Source organism: Leopardus geoffroyi, chromosome E2 (genome assembly GCF_018350155.1).
Source record: "Leopardus geoffroyi isolate Oge1 chromosome E2, O.geoffroyi_Oge1_pat1.0, whole genome shotgun sequence".
NCBI lineage: Eukaryota > Metazoa > Chordata > Mammalia > Carnivora > Felidae > Leopardus > Leopardus geoffroyi.
The window spans coordinates 8,743,968-8,761,043 of record NC_059335.1 but is presented as its reverse complement, the minus strand read 5'-3'; the positions used below and the strand labels follow the sequence as shown (position 1 = coordinate 8,761,043).

The following is a 17,076-nucleotide window of genomic DNA, read 5'->3' as shown; positions in this document are numbered from 1 at the left end:
AGACAGGTTGGGGGTCCCACCCTGCAGGGAGCAATGGCCATGCTGGAGATCCCCAGAGCGGCCACCATATTGGAGTAAGCCACAAGTGAAACAGCAGACATGAAGAAACCTGAAAGTGAACCTCATCAGGATTTAGGTGATCTGCCTGCCAGGAGAGAACTTAGCCCTTTGGAGGAAGGTCTCATTCAGAGCCTCTGTGATTTTTAGTACACAATACTCAACATCTACTCAAACATCATTAGGCACTTTAGAAAGACAAGGACTTGCATTGCTGAAAACCAAGGAAAGAACAGCCAGCAGACCCAGGCATTCTGACCCGGGCATTCTAATGTTGTTCTATATGTTGACAAAACAAGGAAAGGGAGATGGAGGGAGAGGGGCAGAGAGGGAGGGAAGGAATCCAAAGCAGGGCCCGTGATGTCAGTGCAGAGCCTGACCTCACAAACCATGAGATCATGACCTGAGCTGAAATCAAGAGCCAGATGCTTAACCTCCTGAGCCACCCAGGCGCCCCCAGGATGGAGAACTTTAACTGAGAGCTGCAGTCTTTAAAAGAAAAAAGTCAAATGGAAACTTTAGAGCTGAAAACATTAACAAGTTAAGAGTTGAGATGCATTCTGTAATCAGATACTTCGTGACCTGAAATGTTCTGTTACAAACATTACAAGTACTAGGGGAGAAAAAGAATTAGACAAACGTTCTTGAAAGTAAAAGAAATCTGACGACCTTTTAAGGAAGTTAACAGGATATACATCACCAAAACAAGGGATTTAAAAGGGAGGAAACTATGGGGCGCCTGAGTGGCTCGGTCGGTTAAGTGTCCAACTTCGGCTTAGGTCATGATCTCACGGTTCGTGGGTTTGAGCCCCGCATCGGGCTCTGTGCTGACCTCTTGCTCAGAGCCTGGAGCCTGCTTCAGATTCTGTGTCTCCTTCTCTCTCTGCCCCTCCTCCACTTGCATTCTGTCTCACTCTGTCTTTCAAAAATAAATAAATGTAAAAAAAATAAATAAGAGGAAACTAGATCTGATTCAGAGCAATGGAGGAAAGTCCCAGTTTGGCAGTTTCTAGAGAGCACTTCTAACCCTTTTGGGGTCAGAGGATTCAAGTTTCCAAGGAGTTTTCAGGGTAAAAAGAAGGTTCAGTAGCTGAACTAATGGCACTAATCAGTTCACAATATACATAAATCAAACCATCATGCTGTTTGTCCGCCTTAAACTTCTACAGTGCTGCATTGTCAATTATTTTTCAGTGAACCTGACTAAAAAAGAATCCGTAAAATTCCTTGTGATGGAAAGTTTGAAAAATTGAGAAGGTGATGGAAGAAAAGCACATAGAAATCCCAGGAAAGCAAAAGCAAAACCAGAAGCTGTTCAGGAAAGGAAACGGAAGCACAGAACACTACTTGGGCTCGGCAGGAAATAGTAAGTACTCAGACATACCATGAGCGCTTGATGGATGGCCCGAAAATCTGGTAGGAGAAAACTACCATGGGAAGAGAGCAGAAAGGTTGTAAGAGCAGAAAATCAATATGTAATCTATTACTAACATCTAACATTGCTACACTGAGACATAGCATGTTACTTAGATACAGAAGCAACTAGAAGATTGAACAGCCATAAGCTGCGTCTTGCAGTGGGGAGAGTTAGGGCGGGGGTAGGGGTAGGTTCTTTTCCGTATCAGCCCTTCTGTATTCTTGGATTTTGCTTTCAACTGTAAACATGTTTTGTACTCTGAGGAAGAGAGGGAGAGACAAACTTGATCTAGCTCTCTCCCTTTGCCAAAGCCCTTTTCTGGCTTCCTCATCCCCATCCAGCTAATGGTGCGGGCAGGCAACAATCAGTCTTCTCCACAGTCTTGTCTACATTTCCTATGTACCTTTGGCCTCTTTAGAATATCCGATACCACTGCCCGCTTCCCCTTTTAAAAGCACCCTTTTGGGGTGCCTGGGTGGCTCAGTCGGTTAAGCGTCTGACTAAAGCTCGGGTCATGATCTCACCGTTTGTGGGTTCAAGCGCTGCATTGGGCTCTGTGCTGACAGCTCAGAGCCTGGAGCCTGCTTCAGATTCTGTGTCTCCCTCTCAATCTCTCTCTCCCAATCTCTCTCTCTCTCTCTCTCTCTCAAAAATAAATAAATGTTAAAAAAATAAATAAAAGCACTTTCTTAACAGTTTCTCCCACCTGGTTTCCCTACTACTTTCCTGCCCCCCCCCCTTTTTTTTTTTTTGGGAAAATAAAATTTTAATGTTTGTTTATTTTTGAGAGAGACAGAGAGATAGAGAGACAGAATCCGAAGCAGGCTCCAGGCTCTGAGTTGTCAGCACAGAACCTGATGCAGGGCTCGAACCCACGGACCATGAGATCACGACCTGAGTCCAAGTCCCACACTTAACCAACTGAGCCACCCAGGCACCCCCGCCCCCTTTTGAAATCTTTCTAACTTTGAAATGTTAGCAGTCCTAGGTCCTCTTCGTCCTATATTACCCTGTACCCAGCGTTCTTGTCCACTCCTATGGTCTTATCCACCACCTTTGCCCAAATGCTCAGTACTGCTTTCAGACTTGGGTGCTGCACGGGCTCCTCAGATTGAAAATATATCCGATAATCCTTCTCCAGCATAGACCATCTTAACAAGAGGCCCCACCAGCACCTTAGTATCATACACAGCAAATTACCAGGACACGTCCCGACGTTTCAAAATCTGTCCACCTGTCCTCCCTGCCTCTGTCCTGGTCCAAGCCATCATGGGATTGCTGGGAGAGCCTCCTGCTTCCACTATGGCTACCATCCAATCCAGTCGGCACACGGTGGCTGCACGGATCTTAAAATACACATTGGAATATCACATTACTCTTAGGAGTTACCACGAAGTCCAAAATCCTCATCATGTGTATGCCAACACACAAGGCCATGCATAACCTGTATGCCGCCTACCTTTTCACCGTCATGAACCACTCTTAATGTTTACCCCGTGGGCTCCTTTCTGCCTGGAAAATGATCCATGCCCCACCTCCTGATGAACTTCCCTCCAAGGACTCTACGTCAGTGTCCCTCCTAGATCATCACCTCCATTACTTCCAATTTGTCACAGTCGCAGCTGGTTGCCTACTTCCCTTACCCCATAGACTAAGTTCCTTGAGGGCTGTGGGTTTGTCCTGCTCACCGGAGTGCTCGGATGTTTAACATGACGTTTGTCCAACAAACGTGGAAAAAAGAGAAAGGGGATAGACAGATGTGGCGGGCAGGGCAGACCGAGACGGAAGGAGTGTAAACAGAAGCTGCAAGACGAGGGGTCGCAAACCGGACAGACCTTCGGCAGCCGCGGGTAGGGCAGCCAGACAGGCGTGGCAGCAGGTGGGGCGGCCGCGACGCCGGGAGCCGAGCGCACGTCGGGCCGCGCCCCCGCAGGGGGCGCCCGCCGCCCGGGGCGTGGCCTCGCGCGGCCCCGCCTTCCTCGCCGGAGACCGGGCAGGCGGGCAGCTGGCGGCGGCGGCGCCGACATGGCTGCTCTGGTGGAGCCGCTGGGGCTGGAGCGGGGTAAGCGCGCCAGGGGGCCCTGCCCACCGGCCGCGGCCCGCGTCCGGGACCCCGGTCCCCGCCCCTCCCGGCCAGGCCCCGGCGGGTGGGCGGGCAAATCGAGCGGGGGTGGGCGGGGCGGGGCGCCGCGAGTCGGCCGTTCGTGGGTGTGGGAGGGTCCGTGGGCTAGCGGGCCCAGGAGGGGCGCCCACCGCACAGCCCTGCCTGCGTGCGTATGGGGATTCTGGGGCGCAGGGCGCCTGGCTGGCCGCAGTCTCCCTTGCCACCGGCAACTCTGCGGGTGTCCGACTGAGACTCGGCTGTCTTTCCCGGGATCTGTCTGCGTTCGCCCTTACTGGTTTCTGGCCGCATCTCTCCGAGCTTCTCCGTGTCTCTGACTCTGTGTCTATGCGCCCCGCCCCCGCCCCGCAGACGTGTCCCGGGCGGTGGAGCTCCTCGAGAGGCTCCAGCGCAGCGGGGAGCTGCCCCCGCAGAAGCTGCAGGCCCTCCAGCGAGTCTTGCAGAGCCGCTTCTGTTCTGCCATCCGGGAGGTGAGAGCAGCGCGGCGCCGGGACACAGGCGGGCGGCCGCCCGTCCTGATCGTCGCCCCGAGCTCAGGGACTACGCCTCCCAGCAGCGCCGGGGGGCGGCCCGCCTTGGGGTGCCAAGCGCTTCAGCTCCGGGTTTCTTCGGGAGTTGTAGTTTCCTCGGGCTCCAGGTCGCGGGGGCGGGGCGGATCCTTGGGTGGGAGGGTCTGCGGGCCTGGACTCCGGCGTTGAAGGGAGGAGGGGGCTGGTGGCTCGCTGATGCTGCTGCGTCCTCACCAGGTGTATGAGCAGCTCTATGACACGCTGGACATCACCGGCAGTGCTGAAATCCGGGCCCACGCCACGGCCAAGGTTGGTGTCCCCTACCCCATCACCCACGCTATCCGCTGAACTGCATGGTCTGGTTTAGTATCTTCCTAAAGTCAACTGTGCCCGTTTCCTCCTTCATGATTTTTGCCGAATCTATGTACCAGCGTTATTGTTATTTACTGATCTTTTCAATAATCTCACGTTTTACTTAAATGCCATATAAAGGCATCTGTAGCAACCGCCAGTGGAAGCTAGTACCGCATACCTGACAAGAGGATACCCTTTAACACCTATACAACGAAATAGCATTAAACACTGAAATCTTAGTAAACTATAGTTGTATGCTATTTCTTGCCGCCCCCTGGAGGCTCTCAGTTCCTTCCAGGCCTTGTTTTTCTCTGTTAAAAATCGAGATTGGCAAGTGGTGAGTATTTAAGAGGCACTCATACCAAAATGGAGACATTCTCTTTGATGTCTGAAGCATTGAGAGGGAACTAAAAGGGACTCATAACAGTGTGAGCTTGTGTTGAACGGCGGCAGGTGCCCCGTGAGTGGGGAAAGTGATCTGGCCTAAATTGCTCTCCCTGGCCCAGATCCTCCCCCCTCGTCCGTACACCCACCAGGGAGGGGCCATCACCTCCCCACACTTTTTCTCTCCTAGGCCACGGTGGCTGCCTTCACAGCCAGTGAGGGCCATGCACATCCGAGGGTAGTGGAGCTGCCCAAGACAGATGAGGGCCTGGGCTTCAACATCATGGGGGGCAAGGAGCAGAACTCCCCCATCTATATCTCCCGTGTCATCCCTGGAGGTGTGGCTGACCGCCACGGAGGCCTCAAGCGCGGCGACCAGCTGCTGTCCGTGAATGGCGTGGTGAGTGGGGACTGAGGCTGGGCTCCCGGTCTGTTCAAGGTTAGCACAGTCCCTGCTTTTGACATTCATTCAACATGCACCGCTTGAGTACTGCCTCTTTGTCCAGCCCTGTGCTAGAGACACTGAAAGAAGTTTGCCTCAGCTCCCATATTCAAGGACTCCTTTTTGGTGAGAGACATAGACTCTGACTGAAATAATCTTGATCCAGGGAGATAATAATGAGGAAGCACAAAGCATTATGAGAGCCCAAATGGGACACCAGACCAGCGTAGGTGAGGGAAGTTTTTGCAGAGGAAGGAACATTTGAGTTGGGTTTTGAAGGATGCAGAGGAGTTCTCCAGGCAAATAGGGTAGAGAAGAGTATTACTAGCTGAGGATGTTGTAGGTCGGGGCTGTGGCTCTACACTCCTCTGAGCTGAACAGAAAGGGCTTGGGGCCAGCCATACAGGGCCCAAGTGTCAACCTGGGAAGGTGGGACTTCATCTCAAGGGTTCTAGGGAGCCTTGGGAAGGCTGTGAACAGCAGAGGGATAGGCTCAGCTTGGAGGGGTCGAAGGACCCCTTTGGAACTCTGTAGGGGATGGACTGAAGGTAGAGACTGGAGGCCAGAAGTTCGAGGGAGGAGGCTAGGTGAAAGTCCCTGGGGAGAAGATGAGGCCTGAACTGGGGCCAGGGTGGCAGGGACAAAGTAGGGAGTCAGAGCAGGAGGGATGGGGCCGGGGAACAGCAGGCTTTGGGGAGGGAGGGGATAAAGGTGGACTTGGAGGTCCGGCTTGGTGACTGAGGGCTTTGAGGGCTTGTCCCTGACATGAGGAACTTGGCAGGTTTGGGGGGAGGAGGACGCTGAGCCAAGAGTGAATGTGCCTCTCCCAGAAGGACACAAGGCCCTGGCAGCCCGGGCTGGTACCAGGCTCACCCACAGTAGGGTCGGGGCTGGGTGTGGGTGGGAGGCCCCAGGCCCAGGTGTCTGTACACCGCCCTGCAGAGTGTTGAGGGTGAGCAGCACGAGAAGGCAGTGGAGCTGCTGAAGGCAGCCCAGGGCTCGGTGAAGCTGGTGGTGCGTTACACGCCTCGCGTGCTGGAGGAGATGGAGGCCCGCTTCGAGAAGATGCGCTCTGCTCGCCGGCGCCAGCAGCACCAGAGCTACTCGTGAGCCCTTTGCCACCACACCCCTGCGGCCTCCACCGCCTCCTTTATCCCCAGAGTCCCAGACCAGACCAGTGACTTCTGGGACCTTGATGGCCACCACCCCCAGCCCCGGCTCCTCTCTCTGGGGTTCTGACCCTTGACCCCTGACCCAGGCTCTCACAAGCTATTCTGGCTAAATCCTTTGGGGGGTCTCCTAGGCTCACTTTCATCCCAAGGTCTGCAGCCGACTCTCCAGAATCCCTCAGTCCACTGCCCTGGGCCCAGGCCCGGCTCTCTCCCATGCCTCCCCAGGCCCCCTTCCCTGAGCTTGACTCCCCTCTCTTCCCCCTCTTTGCAGGTCCTTGGAGTCTCGAGGCTGAAACCACAGATCTGGACCCTCACCCTCACCCCCTCCCCTGTACAGTATTTATTGTCACCGGCTCCTTATTTAAAGATCTTTGACCCTCATTGAGTGTCTGTGTATCTGTCCTGCATCCTGGGGCTAGAGTGTCTTGAGATGTTGGGGGTGGGTGGAGAGAAGCTGAAGTCCAGAGACTGCTTTTCAGAGCCTGAGAGCAGAGGCAGAACTTTCCCCCAAGGTCTGAAGGCGGTGGTTGGCCGGCTTCCTAGGCATAAGTCCAAGGCGGAGGCTGGGACCTGGTCTGGGTCCGAGTGCGGGGTCAGAGCCGAAGACAAAGTCCCCTGCCCTTAAGAGAGACTGAGGGCGAAGGCCAAACCCCTTCTGTAGTTGGTCTGACGGAGGAGTCCCGAGAAGCTGCAGAGCCGGTGGGCAGCCTCTGTGTGGGCGGGGTGGAACGAACCATTAGCTTCGTTCGCCAGGGGAGGCCTGCAGGCCGTACTATCATCAGCGTGGGGGGTGAGGGTGCCGCGTGCAGTTCCCAAGGTGGGCGCAGGGGGTGCAGAGTAAGGTGCACTCGCCGACCGGCCATTCACCCCACCTTCCAACCTGAGCGCGTGTCTCCGGGAGCCGCCCCCGCCTTAAAATCCAACCTTTAGTCCCACCTCACCGCCGGTCCAGCCCTGCTGTCCCGTGCGGCGCTAGGGCTAGCGCGCGCCACCTCCGGGATCCGGGGTCGCGACTCGCATTCCACGCCGCGCGCCACTAGCTCCAGGTGACATCATCCCCCTGCCGGGCTCCGCCCCCCGCCCCAGCCGCCGCACGCCGCGAGCTTATTGGCCGGCGCTCCTTGAGCCCCGCCTTCCGCTCTCCGCCCGCGCGACCCCTCCCAGTCCGTGCGGAGGCGGGGTTTAGCCACCAGCCGGCTCCGACGACGCCTTCCATTGGCCATTCAGGGCCGTCTGTCAGTCTCCTGTTAAAGGGGCCACGACCGAACGGGAGCTGTGGGGGGGAGGGAGGAGGAATTTTTTTGGGGGGGAGGTGGGATTTTGGGGGCGCTGGTGGGCACCCCTGGATCTGGCGGCTTTGGCCTCGCGGGGGGGAGGCTGAACGGTGATAGGGGCAGGGGGCTATTTTAGGGGGTAGAGGTCTGTGAGACTGTGAGGGGGAGGGGGGTCCCCAGCGCCCAAGCCGGAGCCAGAGACGCGGAGCCCGCGCGAGCGGCGGAGACAGGGCTCCGGAGCCACAGATCCGGGCCCCGGCCGCCGCCAGGGGCCCCGCCCGGTCCCCCCACCCCACCCCACGTCCCTCCTGCAGCCCAGCTCCGCCCGCAGCCGCCGCGGACCAGGTAGGTGAGAGCCCGGCCCAGCCCGCTTGGCAGCGCCCACCCCGGGGACCCCTCGCCGAGCCTCCCTCGCCTTGCTCGAGATCCTGGACTCCCTTCTTTATACCCGGGGGCCCTGGAGCCCAGATTCCACAGCCCAACCCCAGACACTCAGGCGTGCCCCTCCCGGTTCTCAGAGTCCCCAACCGAACCCTAGAATTCCAGGCGTACTGCCGCCTTGCGCCTCGTCCAGGGCCCAGGAGCCTGGATTTCTCAGCTCAGCCCCGGGAGCCTCCTCTGGACCTACATTCTCTTCCTCGGCCCAGTCCCGGGAGCTCCAGACACCTGCTGTGGCTGTGTCAGATCTCCCAGCTAGGGCCAGCTGCCCCCCGTCGCGTCTGCATAGTCTCCTATTCGTGCACCGGGTCTGCCCATCTCCAGCCCTCCGGCTTGAACAGCCAGCCCGGTCCCTCAGTCCAGGCCGGCTCGGCGGCCGCCCTGGACACAGGCCCGCTCTGGAGCTGTCCATGGTCAGCTCACTCGGCAGCCTCACCTCCCCCACCTCCTGCTGTTGCTGCCGCCGGGGAGGGGGCGCCTGCGGCGCGGGGATCCCCCCAGCCGCGCCTTTGACCCGGAGATACCCGGGCCCTCTCTGACCCGGGCGCCTGGGCCTCAGGGCTCCTCTGGCCAGCCTCTCGGCCGCGTCCTCAGTACCCCAGGTTTCTGGGACCCCAGCTGCTTCTCGAGGAGTCAGGGCTTCTGAATGTTCCTGCCTAGTCCACCTCAGGGACCTTGGCACCCAGGGATTCAGCTCCCACCTGACTCTGGGAACCCTGTCAGTGTTCACTCCGTCTGCCTAAAGGCCCTAGCTGGTAGCCCCCAGCCCCTCAGGACCTGGGAATCCAGTTTCCCAGCTCTTGCCCCCTTTAGAAACCCAGTTCAGCAGCCCCTGTGCCCCTCAGGCAATTATACCCAGGCTCCTGGCACCCCAGCGGCTGCCTGATTAGGGATTCAGGCACCATGACTCTCTCCCTTTCAGGGGCTTGGAATGCAATTCTTAATGCAATTCTCTGCCTTCTGCCCGCCTTCCCCCCTTGGAGACCTAGATGCTTTGTCCCAGGTCCTGTATCCCCTTCAGGGACCCAGGGGTTCAGACCCCAGCTTCTGTACTGCTCACCAAAGCCACCTGCCACAGCCCTCCTTCCCAACAAGGACTTGGGCTCTGAGCTTCCATCCCCTGTCCTTTATCTCCAGGAGTCCAGGCCCCCACCAAGTATCTAGACCCTTAGCTCTAACTCTTAGGAACCCAGGTCCCCACAGCCTCACAAACCCCATCTACTTGACATCTCCCTTGGCCTTAACAAACCCTTGCCTCGTCCCCATATCATCTCAGGTGCTGGGGGCTCTCTGCTCTCTTCCCTGAGACCCAGCTTCCTGAGATGTTTCCAACACCCCATCAAGATGTTCCTATGTTATGATGTCTCACCCTCCGAGTACACCTTCTCAGGCTGATGAGCCACACATACACCCCTTCCTCTAGATGTGTTCTGTGACCTAGGTTCATCAGATGATCTAGAACCTACCTGCTATCTTCCATATTTCCGGTTAAACTGTGCTCTTGCAATGCTCTAGATTCATTCTAAATCTGAGAACACTCTCAGTCAATATCTCTGTTCCGTTTTCACCCAAGGTATATTCTAAATTCTAGATTAGGCGGTCAATTCTAGGCGTGTGTTTCCCTAAGGAATTCAAATATCTTGGTAGTGCCCCCAAGCTAAATGCTGATCCCACCTTCTCCTCACACGTGTTCCAAATTTTTCGAAACCAGAACTTGCTTATTCTCTATGAAAATTTTATTTTAGGTGTGTTCTAGGCTCAGCCACATCCTTGGCACTGTTCTAGATTCTTTTCTCTCCCCGGGGACATTCTACATTCTAGAACATGTGTGTTCCAGTTATGGGCTCTAGCTTTTTTCCAAATTGTGCTATCAATTTTAAAATGCACTTTCCTGTTTTAGGTTCCAATCCAATTCTGCGGTCTTAAATCTAAAGGATCCCCACTGAAGTGTTGTATGTCTTCCCCCTTTTTCAGGTACTGGGTTCTAGGCCCATCCATTCCCACCTTTTCTGTCCATCTTTTCCCTAATGTGACCTTTGTGTAGAACTTATCTCCTGGCGGATCGTGGGCTTCCTCCTCCATCTGCCACTTTAGCATTCTTAGCAGGCTCTAGGCTCATCTCCTCTTTTTGGAGTCTTCAGCTAGAAATGTCCTCATTTCCAGAACATCTCTCCCCCCTTCCTTTGCCAGCTCAGTCCTTATGCCAGTAAATTCCCAACTCCCAGCATGCTTCTGCATCTTCCCCCAGGCACTTCTAAGTTCCAGGCAGACTCCTTGCTACTTTCTAGGGTTTTTTCCCACCTCCAGGGCCTGTTCTCAATTCTGAAGCATATCTTCTCCCTTCTGTCTATCATGTAGACCCATGATAAAGCTAAGAGTGTGGCTCTTGATTTGTTCTTTGTTGTACCTGCATCCCTGGTAGGTGTCACTTTCTAGATTATTTCTCCTGACTGGGTTCGTTATGCATTGCATTAGGTATGTTCTTAGATATCATTCTGCACCCCTTTGTGTTCAGGGTTCTTGGGTGACCCAGATACTCTTTAACATATCGGATTGCTTTTGGCTGGTTCAAGATTCTAGGTCTGGGTTCTAGAATGTGCCCCTCCCTCTCCTTAGCCCTATGTGAGGCTTTTATGTACATTTTCTGCCCTCTGTGCTGTATTCACGCCAGTGGCTTTCTAGATTCTACATCCAGCCTTGCTAAATCTCATTTCCTTCTCAGTGCATTTGAAGTTCTGGAGCGGCTTCTCTAAAACATTCTGTTTGCATCTCCTGAGTAGGTTCTGGGTTTTAGACACGATGTTGGTCTTGACCTGTCTCCTTATAAACATTGTCATGAGTTTGGCCTCTGAGTGCTGGCATGCCGGTGTCTAGATTCCAGGCGACTGTCTGTCTGCCTCCTCTCCCAGGTTCCAGGGCCCTCCAGCCCCTCCTCTTCTCACTGGAGTCCAAGACCCCAGTTCCAGGTTTTGGACATAGTCTGCACATTGGGTGGGGCTGGGAACTATCCACTCTCAGAACCGGTTATGCTGCTGCCTGAAGGGACAGAAGGAAAGGAGGGAACAGAGCGAAAGTCCCTTCTGCTTTCCACCGGGCCAGCTGGACCCGTCTGACCTGATGTGTGTGGAGGGAGCGGCTCAGGAGACCTCCCTTTATCTCCGCCCACAGCTCATGCACCCAGATTCCTGGGACCTGGGGGCCTGGACTCCTAGGTTCTGGGGGAAGAGGGGTCTGAAGGCTGGGATTTCTGGGTCTGAGGTTGGAGACTGAAAGCTCAGATTCTTGTGTCCCTGTCTGACCCCCAGGATTGGGGAAGAAGCGGCTGGAGGCTCAGACTCCTGGGTCTAGGGGAAAGAAGGGAATTGGGGACCTAGCCTCCTGTGACCTGAGGTAGGAGGGAGCTGGATCTTGGACTCCTAGGCTGTGGGAGATGGCTAGCAAATGGAGTGGTTTTTAGATTCTTCTGGAGCTGGGATCCAGATATCTGGAAAATTGAGGACAGGATTTGGGCTGTATAGGTCACATCCCTGTGACCTTATACGGTGCCACTGACCTAATTCTGTGACCCCAGTTCCTTGGCCTCCTGAATGCATGGTTCTCGTTTGAGCTTCCGGTTTCTCACTCATGCAGTGGGTTAATGCCGGCCCCCAGCAGGGTCAGAACAGGGAGAGACTGATTTTCCCATATTGACTCAGGCAATGGGTCACCTGGCTTTGGTTTCTCTGACTAGACTGGTCCTAGATTTGCTGCCAGTGCCTGATGGCGTCTGGCCTCGGTTTCCCCAGATGCTCTCGCCTAGGTAGCTGGGCCTGATTTCGTGAGAGCAATGGGTTTCAGTTTATCCTGTGCCATGATCAGAATGGATGGACCTCAGTTTCTTCAGTACAAAGCCTGGGTTGCCCCGCTTCAGTTTCCACCATGTAGTATCCGAATGGCCGTGCCTCAGTTTCTCGACGAGGCCGGTCTCTGTTCCCTGCCCCCTCCCCACTCCCGCAGGCCAGCACCGCCGCCATGATGTGCGAGGTGATGCCCACCATCAGCGAGGATGGCCGGCGGGGCTCGGCGCTGGGCCCGGACGAGGCGGGCGGCGAGCTGGAGCGCCTTATGGTCACGATGCTCACGGAGCGCGAGCGCCTGCTGGAGACGCTGCGCGAGGCGCAGGACGGGCTGGCTACGGCACAGTTGCGGCTGCGCGAGCTGGGCCACGAGAAGGACTCGCTGCAGCGCCAGCTCAGCATCGCTCTGCCCCAGGTCTGGGCGGCACCGGGGCGGGGCTTGCGGGAGGCGGGACCTCGACCCCTGAAGGCGCGGAGGGGGCGGTCCGGAAGGGGCGGGACTTGGCGCTTAGAAAGGGGGGGGGGGGAGAGACCTTGCCGGTGATGGGCGGGGCCTGAGCCGCGGAAAGGGGCGGGGATTTAGCAGGGAGGGGCGGGGCCTTCAAACTTCCAGTCCTATGTAATGAGGGACATGGGGAAAGGATTGATCTAATTGTCCGGTTCCTGCCCACATCTGGACAGGAGTTTGCGGCTCTGACGAAAGAGCTGAACTTATGTCGGGAGCAGCTGCTGGAGCGGGAGGAAGAGATTGCAGAGCTGAAGGCGGAGCGGAACAACACGCGGGTGAGGGGGAGGGGTGTGGGGGCGGGGCCTAAGCGGGGCGGGCGGGACCACGGGGGTTTGCAGCCTGACCCATCTTTTCTTTACCCATCTTGCCTCCCTACTTACCACTGCCTGGCTGTCTCCTCTGGTCCCCTCCTTGCTTCATATTTTATCCCCTATCTCCGTAATGGCTCTCTCTTCCTGCACTACTCCTTCCTTGACCATGCCCCGACCTTTCATATCCTTCTCTCTTTTCCCGACCTCTCTCCTTTACCCCTATGCTTGGCTCCACCCCTTCCTCCGTGTGTCCATCCCACCTGTCTGAACCACCCTTGTCCTGACTGCCTCTCTTCCCTTGCCTCTTTTCCTTGGCCCGGTGACCTAACCCTGTAGCTTCTCCTTGAACACCTGGAATGCCTGGTGTCCAGGCACGAGAGGTCACTGCGCATGACCGTGGTAAAGCGCCAGGCCCAGTCCCCGGGTGGGGTCTCTTCCGAGGTGGAGGTGCTCAAGGCTCTAAAATCCCTCTTCGAGCATCACAAGGCCCTGGATGAGAAGGTATGAAAATCGGATGCAGCACGAAAGGCTGTGGTTGGCTGGGGCTTCCCTGGATAGGACAGATTCTGGCTGTGATTGATTGGGGATGTCCTAAATGGGAAGAATGTTGCCTGAGATTGATTGGGACATGCCACTTCAGATTGGGACTTGACTGACTGATAACAGAAAAATTAATTTTGGGGGGGCTACCAGTGGGTGGGGCTGCCTTGGTAACTGGCTGGAGCTGCACACCCACCATAGATAGAGTAATGCTCGTGTTGCCCCATCAGGCCGTGCCAGGGGTTTTCTGCCTGTCCTAGATTGGGTCTGATCTCCACTTCACTCTGTCCTGTTCCCATCCCCAGGTCCGGGAGCGGCTGCGGATGGCGTTGGAGCGGGTGGCGGTGCTGGAGGAGGAGTTGGAGCTAAGCAATCAGGAGGTGGGGGCGTGGCCAAGAAGGAGGAGGGACTAAGGGGCTACCAATGGGGCGAAGTTGATTGGGTGGGTTCGGGGCTAAGGGCCAGAACTGACTGCGGAGGAAATAGTTGGACGGGGAAAGTTAAGACTGTAGAGGACAGGGCCACAAGGAGGCTAAGGGGATGAGTAAGGGTGGACTCCATGCTGGGCGGCCAAGGAGAGATACAAGGATAGACTGGGGGTTGGGATGGCCTCAGCAGGACCAGAGCCAGTGAGAAGCAGAATTGGGGGCTCTGGGACTCCCTTTATCCTGATCTCCCTTTCCCGTTCCCAGACCCTGAGCCTTCGAGAGCAGCTGTCTAGGCGCCGGTCGGGGCTGGAGGAGCCCGGCAAGGAGGGGGATGGGCAGGTGAGAGGTGCAAGTACCTCGCTCTCCTTGCTTTTCAAGGATCCCCATCCCCGTGACCTGCACTCAGCCCCCTGACTTTGCGATGGTCCGTTTAATGTTTGATGCGATCCTCAATGTCTCTATGACATCTGAAGTCCTAAGAGCCTTTCTGGCCTTTGACCTCTGATTCAAGTCATCTAGCTAACTTCTGTGACCTCCAGGACCCTTACTGGTCTTTGATTCCCCTCCCCTCCGTCAACTTTCTCCTTATGTCCTCTCTCTATCTCTGTGTCCCCCACTCTGGGTTCTGTCCCTTTTTCTCTCACTGTCCCTACTCCAGCCCCTTGCCAACGGCCTTGGTCCTGGCGGGGATTCGAACCGGCGCACAGCGGAGCTGGAGGAGGCCCTGGAGAGGCAGCGTGCGGAGGTGTGCCAGCTGCGGGAGCGCCTGGCGGTGTTGTGCCGCCAGATGAGCCAGCTGGAGGAGGAGCTGGGCACCGCCCACCGCGAGCTGGGTAAGGCCGAGGAAGCTAACGCCAAGCTCCAGCGCGACCTCAAGGAGGTGAGGCCGGAGCCCCTGCTGGGCTGCCCTCTGTCCCTCCCTCCCCCTAACCCTCCCCGTCCCCCTTCGCCCAAAGTCACAGAGCTCAGGAATGGTGCAGCCTGGATTCAGTCCACAAGCTGTGTGGACTCTCCTCCTCTCTGAGCCTCAGTTTCCTCACCTGTACGATGGGATTTATGACCCTTGCCAGAGGGTTGGAACATGACACATACATGGTAGGCGCTCAATGACTGGTCGTAGTTAGGTTATGGTTGGAAAATTCTCTGTGCTTCTAAGTTGAATTCCTTTGTCTGCATTTCACCCCATCCTGGCTGAGGCCCCTTGAGCTTAAGTCTTATGCCCCTGGGACTGCTGGGAAGTGTAGGGTATGGATTCTGGAAGTCATCTGATGAGAAACGAGAGTGAGCCTTTTTCTTCATCATTGGGACTTTCGCCTCCGATTTTGAACCTCGGTGGCACTGGGACCTGTTGGAAAGTGTGGTCCCGCCTCACGGGCTCCCAGACGGAAGTCCATCTCCCATCAGACCCTGGGGCACCGTCTTAGGTTTTCTTTTTTTTCTTTTTTCTTTTTTCTTTTTTTTTTTTTTACGTTTATTTATTTTTGAGACAGAGAGAGACAGAGCATGAATGGGGGAGGGTCAGAGAGAGGGAGACACGGAATCTGAAACAGGCTCCAGGCTCTGAGCGGTCAGCACAGAGCCCGACGCAGGGCTTGAACTCACGGACCGCGAGATCATGACCTGAGCCGAAGTCGGCTGCTTAACCGACTGAGCCACCCAGGCGCCCCTGTCTTAGGTCTTCTAAGCATGTGTGACCCTGGGGCTCTTGGGAGATGCTGCCTCCTACATGGAAGGGACTTTTGTTTTTTTATGAGACCCTAGGGCACTTGCTCTGTGGTTCTAAGCCTAGGCTGTGCTAGAAGTTGCTGAAAACCCAAGGCCTGGATTTTTTAAAGTAGTTTATCATTTTTTAAGTAGGCTCTGCCCCCAGTATGGGGCTTGAACTCATGACCACCAGATCGAGGGTTGCATGCTCTACTGACCGAACCAGCCAGGCGCCCTAAGGCCTGGATTTTTGAGGGAAGTGGGCCAAGAAGAGTGAAGACTTCCCTTCCATGGACCTTAGGTCATCCATAGGGGGAGGGTCTCAGACAGTACTGCCCTAGAAGCTCATGGAAAGCGTGGTAGCACCATTTCAAACCTCCGGTGGTCGGTCGGGGTCTTAACGTTGGCTATTCCTGGGAGTTCTTGGCAGGTGTGGTTCCATCATTCTGACGCCCCTATACGGGAGACTTCATTTCCCAGGATGCCCTGGGGTGTCTGATCCGGGGTTCTAAGCCTACACTCCCCCCCACCCCCCGGGGCTTTCTGGGAGCTGTGGTCCACGTGAACTTTTGCCCCCTCCGCAGGCGCTTGCGCAGAGGGAGGATATGGAGGAGCGGATCACGACGCTGGAGAAGCGCTACCTGAGTGCCCAGCGTGAGGCCACGTCGCTGCACGACGCCAATGACAAGCTGGAGAACGAGCTGGCCAGCAAGGAGTCGCTGTACCGGCAGGTGAGGGCGTGGCCAGGGAGGTGCTGTGGGGGCGAGGCCGTGGCCCGTGTGACCTAGCTTCTCCCGCTCTCCCCGTCCCCCATCCCTGTCCTCCCCCAGAGTGAAGAGAAGAGCCGTCAGCTAGCCGAGTGGCTGGACGACGCCAAGCAGAAGCTTCAGCAGACGCTGCAAAAGGCCGAGACCTTGCCTGAGATAGAGGCCCAGCTGGCCCAGCGTGTGGCTGCGCTCAACAAAGTGAGGAGAGGCCAGGGGCGGGAGTGTGGGGTGTGGCGTCTGGGGATGAGACGGGGTCTTCCGTCTAGTAGGGTAGGAGACTTGCAGCTGGGATTCTGGGGAAAGGGGCAGCGTCCGGGGTCCAGGAAAGTGAGGGAGCTTGGAATGCAGGCAGGGCCTGGAGGTTTGGTGGGGGGTGTTTTCTAGTCTGTACTGAAAGGATGGTTCTGAACGCAAAAGAGACAGAACAGATCCTGAGGAAAAGACGGGGCCTGAATCCTAGTGCGGAGTCTGTAGCCCTTCGAAGGAGGAGCCTGGAGCGCGGGGGGCGGGGCCTGGCATCCAGCCTTGGGGGAGGCGGGACTTTGAGCCCAACCGAGTCCTCGCGGAGCAAAGTCAGATGCCTTGGGGTTCCGTCCACTAGGCCGAGGAACGTCATGGGAATTTTGAGGAGCGGCTTCGGCAGCTGGAGGCCCAGTTGGAGGAAAAGAACCAGGAGCTGCAACGGGTGAGCAGGCGGAAGACGGGAGAGGATGGGGCTTTGAAGCGGCGGGGGTGGGGGGGGGGGGCAGGGGGAGGCGCTGAGGTGAGGGGGCAGAGTCGGGGGCGGGAGCTGAGGGCAGGGGCGGTGCTCTG

At 56.5% G+C, this 17,076-nt stretch overlaps 3 protein-coding genes across 10 annotated transcripts in view; 2 read left to right on the top strand and 1 right to left on the bottom strand.

Moving 5' to 3' along the window:
- The first annotated feature begins 3,404 nt into the window (after positions 1-3,404).
- LIN7B (lin-7 homolog B, crumbs cell polarity complex component) lies at positions 3,405-6,899 on the top strand. 2 transcript variants are annotated; one of them, XM_045440602.1, is made up of 6 exons: positions 3,405-3,536; positions 3,948-4,066; positions 4,343-4,414; positions 5,034-5,243; positions 6,228-6,391; positions 6,729-6,838. In XM_045440602.1, the coding sequence occupies exons 1-6, from the start codon at positions 3,500-3,502 to the stop codon at positions 6,748-6,750; spliced, it is 624 nt and encodes a 207-aa protein (XP_045296558.1). In that variant the 5' UTR covers positions 3,405-3,499; the 3' UTR covers positions 6,751-6,838. The 2 variants fall into 2 exon arrangements, with proteins under 2 accessions (XP_045296558.1, XP_045296557.1); XM_045440601.1 differs by lacking the exon at positions 6,228-6,391 and having other exon boundaries at positions 3,417-3,536; positions 6,729-6,899.
- Positions 5,542-8,581, bottom strand: CE2H19orf73 (chromosome E2 C19orf73 homolog). Its single transcript, XM_045441364.1, is given in 4 exon segments — positions 5,542-7,142; positions 7,144-7,287; positions 7,289-7,429; positions 8,360-8,581. Coding segments are annotated over 4 exon segments (717 nt in total). The 3' UTR covers positions 5,542-6,932.
- The window catches only part of PPFIA3 (PTPRF interacting protein alpha 3), a 34,171-nt gene continuing 24,914 nt past the window's right edge, over positions 7,820-17,076 (top strand). For 6 of the 7 annotated variants that reach the window (XR_006702220.1, XR_006702219.1, XM_045440585.1 and 3 more), the window contains exons 1-10: positions 7,821-8,076; positions 12,166-12,420; positions 12,687-12,788; positions 13,161-13,325; positions 13,670-13,744; positions 14,057-14,131; positions 14,451-14,672; positions 16,081-16,227; positions 16,327-16,461; positions 16,865-16,948. Coding sequence is in view for 5 of the 7 variants with exons in the window: in XM_045440585.1 (XP_045296541.1) it covers positions 12,181-12,420; positions 12,687-12,788; positions 13,161-13,325; positions 13,670-13,744; positions 14,057-14,131; positions 14,451-14,672; positions 16,081-16,227; positions 16,327-16,461; positions 16,865-16,948 (1,245 nt within the window). In the remaining 2 variants the exon portion in view is untranslated. Of the gene's footprint in view, positions 8,077-12,165; positions 12,421-12,686; positions 12,789-13,160; positions 13,326-13,669; positions 13,745-14,056; positions 14,132-14,450; positions 14,673-16,080; positions 16,228-16,326; positions 16,462-16,864; positions 16,949-17,076 lie in introns of all 7 variants that reach the window. The other variant, XM_045440588.1, reaches the window with a different exon arrangement.

Coding starts and splice junctions, on each gene's coding strand:
- LIN7B (XM_045440602.1), top strand. CDS start 3,500: ATGGCTGCTCTGGTGGAGCCGCTGGGGCTGGAGCGGG. Junction 3,537..3,947: donor GCCGCTGGGGCTGGAGCGGG/GTAAGCGCGCCA, acceptor CCCGCCCCGCAG/ACGTGTCCCGGGCGGTGGAG. Junction 4,415..5,033: donor GGGCCCACGCCACGGCCAAG/GTTGGTGTCCCC, acceptor TTTCTCTCCTAG/GCCACGGTGGCTGCCTTCAC.